The sequence below is a fragment of the Dermacentor albipictus genome, chromosome 2 (genome assembly GCF_038994185.2).
Source record: "Dermacentor albipictus isolate Rhodes 1998 colony chromosome 2, USDA_Dalb.pri_finalv2, whole genome shotgun sequence".
NCBI lineage: Eukaryota > Metazoa > Arthropoda > Arachnida > Ixodida > Ixodidae > Dermacentor > Dermacentor albipictus.
In genome coordinates this window covers 199,125,662-199,137,499 of record NC_091822.1, presented here as the reverse complement: position 1 = coordinate 199,137,499, position 11,838 = coordinate 199,125,662, and the positions used below count along the sequence as shown (strand labels likewise).

The 11,838-nt window shown below is 50.9% G+C and overlaps 2 protein-coding genes and 1 long non-coding RNA gene across 3 annotated transcripts in view; 2 read left to right on the top strand and 1 right to left on the bottom strand.

Annotated features, from left to right (window-relative positions):
* Positions 1–11,838, top strand: part of LOC135904532 (neprilysin-1-like) — a 196,942-nt gene that overhangs the window by 176,298 nt on the left and 8,806 nt on the right. The window contains exons 17-19 of the mRNA XM_065435340.2: positions 5,471–5,601; positions 5,938–6,003; positions 6,688–6,783. Coding sequence (XP_065291412.1) covers positions 5,471–5,601; positions 5,938–6,003; positions 6,688–6,783 — 293 coding nt within the window. The remainder of the gene's footprint in view (positions 1–5,470; positions 5,602–5,937; positions 6,004–6,687; positions 6,784–11,838) is intronic.
* The window catches only part of LOC139056404 (uncharacterized), a 28,699-nt gene that overhangs the window by 10,991 nt on the left and 5,870 nt on the right, over positions 1–11,838 (bottom strand). The window lies entirely within an intron of this gene.
* On the top strand, positions 3–5,398 carry LOC135904565 (uncharacterized). Its single transcript, XM_070534715.1, has 2 exons — positions 3–2,149; positions 5,392–5,398. Exons 1-2 carry the CDS (start codon positions 54–56, stop codon positions 5,396–5,398), a joined length of 2,103 nt encoding a protein of 700 aa, XP_070390816.1. The 5' UTR covers positions 3–53.

The following is an 11,838-nucleotide window of genomic DNA, read 5'->3' as shown; positions in this document are numbered from 1 at the left end:
CGGGATTCCTTGCGTTTTGTCTAGGTTGGCATGGCTGTTGTTCAGTGAGGTTAATGGTGTTCACGCGCAGAACAGCAAATGCGAGTGAGGCTAACGTAAACATTGATACGGCATCTGAACAAAGAGAGGGTCAGAGACGGCAGGAGCTGCAACGCGTCGGAGAGACCGAGTCTGAGACGTCGGATACTGAAATGGATAGTGAGGCGCAAGGTGCTGCGCAGTCTCCGAGCACGACGGATCCAGAAGCCATGGCGGTGAGACGCCTGGAGCTGGAGCTGGAAAAGGTGCGCCTACAGCTAGAGTGCGAGCGCATTGCTCTACGGAGAGTGGAGCTCGAGCAGTCGAGCAGGCCGCCTTCGGTGTCGGAAGGAAGCGATCGGCGCGGTGCCATCACGGATGGAATAGCGCAATGTGCTAAAGTGCTTAAGGCATACCGGTTGCCGTGTGACGCTGACGTTCCGATATGGTTTGAGGAGGTTGAAAAGTTGTTTTCATCTTTTCAAGTACCAGAACACAGCCGTGTACATTTGATCATGCCTGCGCTGACTGAGCGGGTCCGTTATCTGTTGCGTAGCCTCAATGATGAGGAATGTACGGATTACGAGACTGTTAAGAAGGCGGTACTAGATGAACTTAAACTCACGCCGGCTGAATACTTGGGGAGGTTTGAGAAGGCATCTAAACGAAAGGAGGAAACTTGGGCTCAGTTCGCGTCCCGCGCTAGAACCTATTTGGCCTATTACCTTCAGTCTCGCACTGCAAACACCAAAGAAGCTATGACGGAGCTTATGGTCGCTGACCGTATGAAAGCTAGTCTAAGCTCAGAAGCCCTAGAATATGTTCTTTTGCGGGAAGGCGAAGATTGGTTTAAGCCAGTGGAGGTGGCAAAAGTACTCGAGACTTTCGAGCAAGCTAAAGGGAAAGGACGAGCAACTAAGCCAGCCGCAACAGCCTCATTGCCGCAGCGCGCAAAACTAGCTGGCCCGCAGAGGACAAATTTAAGATGCCACGTGTGTCATATACAGGGTCACCTAGCCAGAGACTGCCCAAAAGCTTCAGATAAAGAACCGCAGGGGAAGCCACCGACTGTGCAAAAACAAAGGGTACAGAAGGTTGCTGTTGTAAGTGAAGAACCTCCACCAGAGCAAGAAAGGGTGCCAAGCGCTAGAGTACATGTCGTAGCTCAAAATGCTAGCTCGGGGAGGTCGAAGCTGGACCTAATCCCTATCATGTGCGGGGATATAGCAACGGAAGCTGTGTTGGACACAGGTAGTGAGATAACGGTAGTCCGTAAAAGTATGTTGCCCATCGATTTACAGGAGCCATCACGAACAGTAAGACTTGAGTCGGCATTCGGAAACACCATTCGAGCTAAGCTAGCTACGCTGCCCGTAGGCATGCATCGCCCGGGGGCTGTGATACAACCGCAGAGGATGGATCTGGTGTGCGCGGTCACCGACGAACTTGCAAACGGGGTTGACTGCCTGCTGTCAAAGGAAGATTGGGAACTACTACGGGCGCAGGAAAAAGAGGAGTTTGGAGAGGAAAATATTCCGCGGGCAGGGGTCCGATCAGTCGAAATGGTCGATAACACTGAGCCGGACTGCGGTCTAAGTTTCGAAGAAACGACAGAGCAAATGCCTAAGTTGCAAGAGAATAGTTTCATACAAGATGTCACTGGGGTGCCCAGTCAGCGGGAGCTAGAACTAGCCGAGAGTGTAGCTGAGTTGACAGGCACCGAGTGCCAGAGCAAACATGCTCTAGTTTACAATAGGAGGGCACGGACTAAAGAATTTAATGTCGGGGACCAAGTACTCCTCTTTGACACAGGTTGGGCAACCAAGATAGCTGCCATAGAAGGTCTTGTGCCACCTCACACAAAGAAAGAGTTGCGAAGTCTGTTGGGGCTTTGTGGGCATTATCGGGACTATGTCTCAAACTACGCCGACGTGGCGAGCCCGCTTACAGCTTTGACAAGGCGAGGGGTTCCTAATTCAATTCCATGGTCGGAAGAAGCGCAGTGCGCGTTCGAAAGTCTGAAATTAGCTCTCTGTCAGGCTGTCGCCATGAACACGCCTGAGCCTCATCAGCCGTACTGGCTATTCACTGATGCGTCAGCGACGGCGGCCGGTGCCTGTTTAGCTCAAATGTCAGCGGACGGAGAAGAAAAGCCGATCGCTTTTGCTAGCCACCGCTTTAACCCGACACAGGCGCGCTGGTCGACTATAGAGAGAGAAGCCTTTGCCATTGTTTGGGCACTCAAGAAATTTGACTACTGGCTTTTCGGAGCAGTGGTGAATGTTGTCTCTGATCATAACCCACTGTCATATTTGACAACCAGCACCCCGCAGGGGGCCAAGTTAGCAAGATGGGCGCTTTCACTACAGCGCTACAATGTAACGGTGCGTCACCGGAAAGGAACATGTAACGCCAATGCTGATGCATTGTCAAGGCTCTCGAATCGTTCATGGGAGCCAATCGAGTAAAGAGCAGAAACGAAAGGATAGACAGAAACAGCCATGCCAGCTGGGACAGGCGTGAATGTTCCCGTTCACCCGAAGAATGTGTGTGTGGGACAGTTCAGCCTTGGTGGAACTTTCTGTGGCTGTTGTCGTCTATGTGTGTGAGGGTTATAAGACTATGGACATACTATGTATATAACCTGCATATGTTACTTTACTGCTGTTGTGCCGTGCAGTGCGTTGGAGTGTTCCTGTACATACATGAGTGTTTCTTTTGCATGCTCACTGTCATGAATGTGTTGAGCTTTCGCCCCTTTTTTTTGTCGCTGTTAGAAAATTGTTTTTTCTCCGTGGTCCTTTCAGTTAATTTTCCTGTTCCTTACGGACTCCGCAGCACCCGTGTTGGGCAGCGTATGTCAATTTTCTTTGACGACGGAACCTTCAGAGCCTAAATCTTATGATACAGCGCCCTTTGGCTCTTGTAGTATAGCTGGGAACATTGTAAGCCCAGTATACTCTTTAGGAGGGACGTGTAAGGTCGCTCTGATTGTTCGGGTTCTTAAGTCTCACGAATCGGCCTCGTGCTTTGTGTATAGAGAGGGGGTTCACTTCCCCCCATGTCAGCGGGGCGACAGTTGCTGTGTTATGTGGGGTCACAGGCAACGCGCGGGGTTGGGTGACGCGTCGCGGCAGGTGCCAGGCGGGCGTGTGCCGATTCCTGGAAGTCAGTATTGTGCGCACGATGTTGGCAGTCCGCCGACGGGTCACACAGACCAGCCTTGAAACGAACCGCTGTACAAAAGGTATTGTGGGTCTGGCGCCCGAGTCCCTGACTAATTGGAGGCGCCGCCGAGGTTAAGAAGGACTTAGCAACTCTGACTCCGTGCCGCATGCAGTGAGCATGGACCTAATCCTCTACGCGTCCGGAACGTAATCGCCAGCCTTGTTGTTGGGTGCGACTGCCTGCGTGGTGTCTAAGACCAGCTTACCGTGCACGCTGTAGGAAAGCGGTGCACACGTAAAGAGTGCATTCGCACGACGGCGTCTTGGAAACACGCACTCAAAGAACTTTGTCTTGTAGACAATAAGTTTGAAGGACAAGGAGGGTCATCCGTCTCCCAGACGGCCAAGCTTTGAGTACAGCGGCACTTCGTGGTTCCGGTGCCCCTGCTTCCGAGACATTTGCAGCCTAGACGCCGTTGGGATTTGAAACGGTCTAGCGATAACTTGTTCGGGCCTGGCGTGTTTTGCTGAGCCGGTCACTCACTACGGAGAAATGAGAGGGCAACGGAGTTTTGGCGAAGAAGGAAAAGAGCTTTGTTTTCCAATATGTTTATTTTTAAGAGTAAGCCCATCCCTGTGGGTTGTGGCTTAACAAACGGTTGACTCTGATTGGCAACTGAACCTGTGGGACGGGCCAACGGCCCTACCGCCTTTTTTCTTTGTATATTTGGGCTATAAAAATCGGGACGACATGCTGTCCCTCAGACTTGGCTGAAATCAGGATTGCTGATAGATCAGTGAGCCTCCGTACTATGTACGTTAAAACGAGTCTGGGCTCTAACAGTCATTGAGACAGTAGAAGAGTGAGACTTTGTTTCTCAATTGTTCAAGTTTGTAATGTATTTGTTTTACCTGCCATGTATATAGAAAAGTTCTCGTATAAATATTTCTTGTACATCTGACCTCATCGTTTCCTGCCTGCGTTTGATCAACCACTGCCGATCATCGTCCGAGAAGCTTCAAGTTCCAACGGTGAAGCGAGGACGGAGAACGAACGAAACTTTACTAGCGGTTATAGATTTATAAACGTTGTGCGGCGTGACTATGCGATGCCCTGTTGCGGCGTTAGCCCGTTTTCTCTTGCTTTTTCTAGAAAGAGGATGATAACCGAATTTCTTTTTCGGTTGCGTTCGTTCCGTTTTCTACGACGCACTCACACGCATTACGGAAATTTTGTCCTCAAAAATAGGCATCGCATTCTTTTTATGCGATCCCTCATATATTATGGCTGTATGCAGGCCAAAAAGGCAATGCCGAAGCGCACAGCTTACATATGTACCGTGCTGGATCACCAACCGCAGTGATCGCTGTGTTGAGCAGCGCCATCGGCCTCATGTAGGAAAGCTAGCGTAGACATATGGTAATTTCAAGCCTACTAGACTTGAAATGCGCGAGAACGATGCCGGTGCATCACAAATATTTGATTGCGCCTGCCGCTTAGATGTTTCGTGGTTGCCTTACGTTGGCCGTGCACGAGCATGCGCTCTTATGCTTTATGTTTTACTCCCTACGCCAAGCGATCAGATATTGAGCAGATTTACTATTTGATGCTGCTAATACAGATACACCGGTTTTCTTTGTTGAATTAAAACCGATATAAGCAAAGTAGTTCACAACACATACACACACCGCGACTGATAATGTGCGTACACCGCGGCTGAGAAAACGCGTCACATTTTTGCGCACCCAAGAGATATTTCCGCCTACTGTAGTTCCCGATGCACCGAAAGGCTTCCCTGACGACCTTATATGAACGGACACGGCGTAAATTTCACAGAGTACGATCTAACACATCAAGAAATCGTTCCGCAGCACGCGACAGCAATACTTTCAAGCAGCGCCGCGCCGGATCGCCCAAGCCAGAGAGGAGGAAAGGCTCTCCGCGCGCCCTATCCTCCTCGCCCGATGAAACGGCCTATAACGACAAGCGAAAGAAAGGAAACCGAAGCGTCCGCTACACGCCGCTGTAGCGCAGTGGCTATGACGCTTAATTTCATTGCCGAGCTTACGCGAGCTCGCGGGCTCGGTTCCGATGGGGACGGAATGCAAAAACACTCGTGTACCGTTCGCAAAATGCACGTCAAAGAAACCCAGGTGGTTGAAATCGATTCGGAGACCCCCACTACGGCGTGCCTCATAACCCCAGAATTTAATTGAAACGCCTACGAAATGCCTGCCCTAATTTCTTTGTTCTGTACTCGCGCGTACACACGTCGATGGTGCAGGTCGGCAATTCGACAAGGATGGGAACCTGCAGCCCTGGTGGAACAACAAGACTGTGCAAACGTTCCGCGAGAGGGCTCAGTGCATGGTGGACCAGTATTCCAGCTACGTCCTCGAAGACGTCAACCTCAACGTAAGCACTTCTAAGCCCGTCAGGTTAATATTGAATCAAGTGCAATATCCTCTGCATCTGTATCTCCCCTGACATGCAACATGGACATCTAAAGCTTGTGCGAACTCCTTTGAGCTACTTCTTGAATTTATTTACCGCGCTTTATAACGCCCACCCCGTTGTTATGGCTATAGGTTAACCATAATATGGGCGGAGTGTTCGGTAGTGGACCAATGTATATAGTACCACTATGCCTGAATGAGGAAGGCAAAGCTAACAAATATGACTCAGGAAACCAAGATAAACATGCTACAATCCCGGACATTTCAGTAATGGCTCCGTCTGACTGCATCGCAGATCAATGGCAAGATGACCCAGGGAGAGAACATCGCCGACAACGGAGGACTCAAGCAGGCGTACCGGGTGAGTGACACAAATCCTCTCCTGTTCCCGCGCGAACTGTCCCGTCATTCGGATGCGCACGGAGCGCGTGGTATAGGCCACAAGACGTGTACACGGTGACCAGTGTCTGCATCCATATCTTACAGCAGTGTTGTCACGAGTGCCTCTGGCCATACTGTTCTGCATAGACGCGCTACCATTCATCGCAGTGATCAGCTCTGAAAGATTTAATAACCTGCTTTACTGAAAAGGACACTGTATCCGAGTATTAACACTTTGTACTATTAGTCTGTCACAGCCTCCTGTGTGTATTTAGATCATTCGTGCGCTGTTTATGTTTTCTACATTGACTGTTGTTGTGTAAGCATGTTTACGAAATGTGCTTTGTTGCCGGATATGTCTCTTCTGCATATCACCTCATGATATCCTCCTTTGCTTGTTTGACACTATATTGTTTGTGGAGAAACCGGCAACACAAGTCACACAACACCTGCAACCATTTTCAATGCCGTCAGAATAACTCACTCACTCCCACTATTCCGCCTAGGCCGATAACTGGCAATAAACAGACAACGCATCATCCCAGCTGTTAAGCTCGGTGCGTCCACGCATGCACTAATGTACCAGATTTGGCTAGACAATACTTTTCGTAGTCTACAAGAGTGGAAAAGACGAGAACGCACGTGACCCCCTGTTTTTCCGCAGGCGTACAAGAAGTGGGTCAAGCAACACGGCGAGGAGCCCCTGCTGCCGGGCATCAGCCTCACGCACGACCAGCTGTTCTTCCTCAACTACGCTCAGGTCAGCGACGCGCTTTTATTGCGACAGTGATTGTGGTGAGGACAGTCGCCGCCGTGCTGAACCGAGTGCTAGGCGCATGCGAGCCCGCCCAGCCTGCTCGGCCCACGCGCCATGCTGCGTGTCGGAGGTCACGTGATCTGGCGCGGGTGCGAGGGCAAGCATGCGTGGGCGACCCGAGAGGGGCAGGCGAGCAAGCAAAGGCAAGAAGAGAAGGCGCGTTGTGTATTTCTGTGCAATTGGTGTGGCTGGTCACGTGATTTGCTTTGTTTCGGCGGCGCGCACACATGAAGTGGTGAAAAGAGCGTCTGTCCCTCACTGCGCCAGCGTATTGACGGCGAATGCTCGCAGTCGCCGAATGCACTCTGTTCATGTGTGTTCTGGCGCGTTACACAGCGCTTATTTAGTTAGCTAGGCGAATGTTTAGTGCAAGTTTCCCTGCCCACAGAACTACGCACTGTACGGGTTGTGGTCCGGGTTGTAGCAAGGCCCTGGCTGTTCGTCGGGACGTAGGGGTACAGGATTTATTTACATATTTACATTAAAACATGAGATATATTTCAAGTCTAGCATGACTCCCTAATGGAGCCCGAAAGACGAAGCATACAGCACACGAGTTCCAAGCACCAAGCACACTCCTAGCAGCCGACAAACTGCTGCCTAAAAAGCCTCTGTCCTCCATAGATCCCTAGGGGAGGGAAAACTGCTGTCCAACCTTCGTCCAATCGGACCGTCCACAGTCGTTGGGGCGTAGTCGACCCGCCTTTGAGGGGGAGGGCTCACACACTCACATACGCACTTCGGATTCCCACCATCCACCGAGTTGAGCGGGTCTTCGTAGCCAGATTGTCACGGTTGACCCTAGCTGGCGCCTCTTAATTTCACAGCTGACTTCTCTGGTAGTCGCCACGAGTGTCAGCGGACTGTGACGAATCCTGGGGCCCGAGGAAACGCAAAACCGCAAAACACCCTTTGTTAGAGTAGCTCTCTTGCTTCAAATAGACCATGAAAGCCACGGCAAATCAACCAACAATACACGGTCCGGCAAATGTGGCCAGCCCTGCTGCCGTCGCCGACTCTCCGAAGGAGGTGCATGGTGGATTAACGCTGCCGTGGTATCCAGTTCTCAGAAGAAAGTGCATGCTGGTTAGCGCTGTCGTCGTAGCCGGTTCTCTGAAGGACCCCACCACCGCGGGTCAATCGAAACAACTGCAGCGCGCTGAGATAGGTTTGCAGAGCAGTACCCCCGCAGGCCGATCATAACAGCTCCTCCATGGCCCGGAAAATCTCGACTGGCACCCTCATAGGCCAAACACCAGTAGGACAATGGAGCAGTGGGAGGCACAGCTCGCCCGCTCCGACCTGGCAGGACAAAAGTCCTTAATTAGCCAGGTCAGGCAGGCGGCAGAGGCCAGTGGGGCCCTGGACTGAGAGGCTCCGACCACCCCTCCTTCAAATTTTTACACTTACAATAAAGTTTCTCTCTCTCTCTCTCGACTGGCCAGTGCCGACAACCGCTGGGCAGAAAGAGAATGGCTGGTGAGCAAGAATACGACTTAGCTCTCCGCAACAACTGCGCCCTTGGAATGCCTTAAACCATCTCACAACAACCGGCACAGAAGAGTCGATCCTGACAACACAATACCACTCGGCGTGCAAGCGCCCGTAATCAGCTGTTAACCCACCAGGCTTCCTATCAAAATTTCTATGCAAGCCGCTCAACTGGGAACCCCAAATTTTGACGTTTCCCTTGAGTTTAACCAGATCTGACTGTTGTGCTGCACAAGAGCAAAGGTTTACGTAGAACTAAACCGAAGGCTCTCAACCACCAATACCCGAACATAACTTAAGCAGCCTAACTTCACGGACAGCCTGTTCTTACCCTATCGCAGTGGCGTACTTATCGCACGTACTGGTGCCACTGAACAGTCTGGTCAACACCAGAGGTGCATAATCACAATCGCGCTAGCTTTGTAATCCCCATTCAGAACGCGTACTTGCGTCGTACGCAAATGTTTCATCACGCTTACTCACGTTCCATCCTCTAGTCCATGCAGGACATGTACCTTAAACGAGAAACTAAACTTGCGTAACTTACGGACTCCGCAGAACCCTTAAACAAATGCGTCTTCCAATAACTAGCTCCACGCACGCTTACTAGAGAAGTCAGAACACGGCCGCCCTCAACACACACGAGCGACCTATTCACAAACACTGCTTCCTTCCATCCGCACAGGACACGCGCTACTGGAACTAAGAACGCTTTTCCATGCCAATGATGCACTTACTGAAAACCTACACGCTTCAACTTAGAAATTCCGAAAATTCTAAAAATAAAGAAGGTTAACCAATACTCACGCGCGTTATCGTAGGCCTCTCACCGATAACCATGGCCTTCAGGTTACTCACAAAAACGAAACCCAATCTACTCATCAGTTAGCACCTCGCGAAACTAAAGGTTTACATAAAGTGCATCTTTCAAATCTCGGAGCTTCTCAAACGAAACATAAACAGAGCTCATACCTTACATATTGAAAGAAACTTTAGTCGTAACTCGCGAAAGTTTTCAAATGCTCAAAAATAAAACAAAAGAACACGTTTTCCTTCTACGGAAGCAGTCTTGGCCTCCAATTCTAAACGTTTACGACTGACTCATACTTTTGAGCCATACTCGAGGTGGTCGCCGTTCGAAAGCTATTCTGGCTACCCAGGAACAACAAAAGGACCGACACCCTATCAGTTCCTTCAAGACGTTGCCGTGTCTTGGCAATTTGCGTCCTAGTGCCAGACTTTCATCATGAACTCGACTGACCGCGTCACGACTCCCTACCACCTCGTCTCGTCTTGCCACCTTGTGCTCCTTCGCACTACATGCTGCACCCCGGAAAGAACGTCGGAACGACGAGGAACATAGCTGCCCCGTGCCCTTTGTCCGCGCAGAACATGCTTCTAGGTCTCTTTTTGTCCGGTGGCTCGAACGTGCTTGATGCGCCAACGTCGTCAACGGCGACTGCACCTTTCTTTTCCTCGCGCCCTGGCTTTTTGCGTCTGTCACCGTCTCTGGCCGCGCTACATTATTCACCGCATTCCGATCCTTACGGCGCTTCTTTCTACGGGGCTTTCTCTTTGAACTCCCTTTGACGCAGCCTTCTCGTGCCTCAAGCTGGCCGGTACACATCTCGTCGGCCCAGATCGCTCTGCTACCCGCACAGTCTGGGCGATTTTCATTTACATCAACTCTCTCCTTGACTCGACTGGCGGACAGCTCAACCGGCTCTGGAACAATGCAGCAGTCTTTACTCGAGCTATGCAACTCGCACTCCTGCGAAATGCTCTCTACTGCATTGCCCAGCTCACGCTGGGCATCGGCACACAGCTCGTCGGTCTCGATCGTTGTCTCACCCGCACAGTCCGAATGATTCTTAACTAAATCATCCCTCTCTTGGCTACCTAGACTTGTGGACAGTTGCACCGATCCCTGAACCATGCAGTTGTCTTCCCTGGAGCTACGCAGCTCGCAATCCTGTGAACTGCCCTCAACTGCATCGTCCAGCTGGCACTTCACTTCGGCACGCAGATCTGACTCGACATGAGTGCTCGTGTCTGCCGGGTCAGCAGTACTCTCTACTTCGTTAACATTACATGCGACGCACACGCGCGGTGACTGTGCCAATTCATTCACAGCTGGCCTAGCTGTCTCCAGAGTGCTCTGTTGGCACAGCACCTCGTCGCTCTCACTACGGCCTTTAACAGCCCCTGTTGCCACTAAGGCTTCGTTAGCTGCTAGCACTTCGAGTTCACCTATGAACGTGCTGCTAATCTCGCAGGTGCTACTACTTCCCTCGGCTTTCGACCAAAATCTGCTATCGACTTGCTCCCACTTTCGCTGCGTCCAGCCTACAGATTTCTCAAGCCGCTGTTGACTTCGTTCGATTGACTGATCCAAACCTTGGATCTTTTTGTTCAATGCAGCAACGTACTGCCTTGTTACTTCTGTTAGGCCTTCTTCCTGCGAAATCCTTTTCAATTCTTGCCTAGCTTCTTCCTGTTCTTGCCTCATTTCTTCCTGTCCTTGCCTAATTGCTTCCTGTTCCCGTTTTTTGCTTAGAATTCGGTTACCTAAATGTTCGATGAGTTTCAAACCATCGCCACTTTGGAGAATGGTTTTACGAATTTCTGCTTCCGTCAAGTCCTCATCTACGTCTACCTCGATCTCTTCACACAACCACAACAGGTCAGCTCTCGTCAAACACAATAGGACCATGGTCACTACTTTAAGCTTTGGCTCTGCTGTCACACAATACTTGCTGCAGTACCCACGCAAATCTGAATACAAATAAAAGATCCCCAACGGTTCAAATCTACAAACACAGAGAAATTGAAGCCTGGTAAATCTTACAGCCAAAACCAAACGCTTACCCACTCATGCAGCACCATATCACCAGTCCTTCTACGCCGTATCCAGTCAGTTGCAAAAGGTAGTCAATCCCAAGTCGCCTCCAACTTGATCGGAATACCGGTCGGTCACCATGTCCGAAAGTCCGTGGGCTCTCATTGCTGTCTACGAGTTGTAGGCCGATCACACCGCTGCCACCAGTTGTACGGGTTGTGGTCGGGGTTGTAGGAAGGACCTGGCTCTTCGTCGGGACTTAGGGGTACAGGATTTATTTGCATATTTACATTAAAACATGAGATACATTTCAACAGTCTAGCATGACTCCCAAATGGAGCCCGAAAGACGAAGCATACAGCACACGAGTTCCAAGCACCAAGCACACTCCTAGCAGCCGACAAACTGCTGCTTAAATAGCCTCTGTCCTCCCCAGATCGCTAGGGGAGGGAAAGCTGCTGTCCAACCTTCGTCCAATCGGACCGTCCACAGTCGCTGGGGCGTAGTCGACCCGCCTTTGAGGGGGAGGGCTCACACACTCACATACGCACTTCGGATTCCCAGAACCCACCAAGTTGAGCGGGTCCTCGTAGCCAGATTGTCACGGTTGACCCCAGCCGGCGCCTCTTAATTCCAGAGCTGACTTCTCCGGTAGTCGCCACGAGTGT

Coding starts and splice junctions, on each gene's coding strand:
- LOC135904565 (XM_070534715.1), top strand. CDS start 54: ATGGTGTTCACGCGCAGAACAGCAAATGCGAGTGAGGCTAACGTAAAC.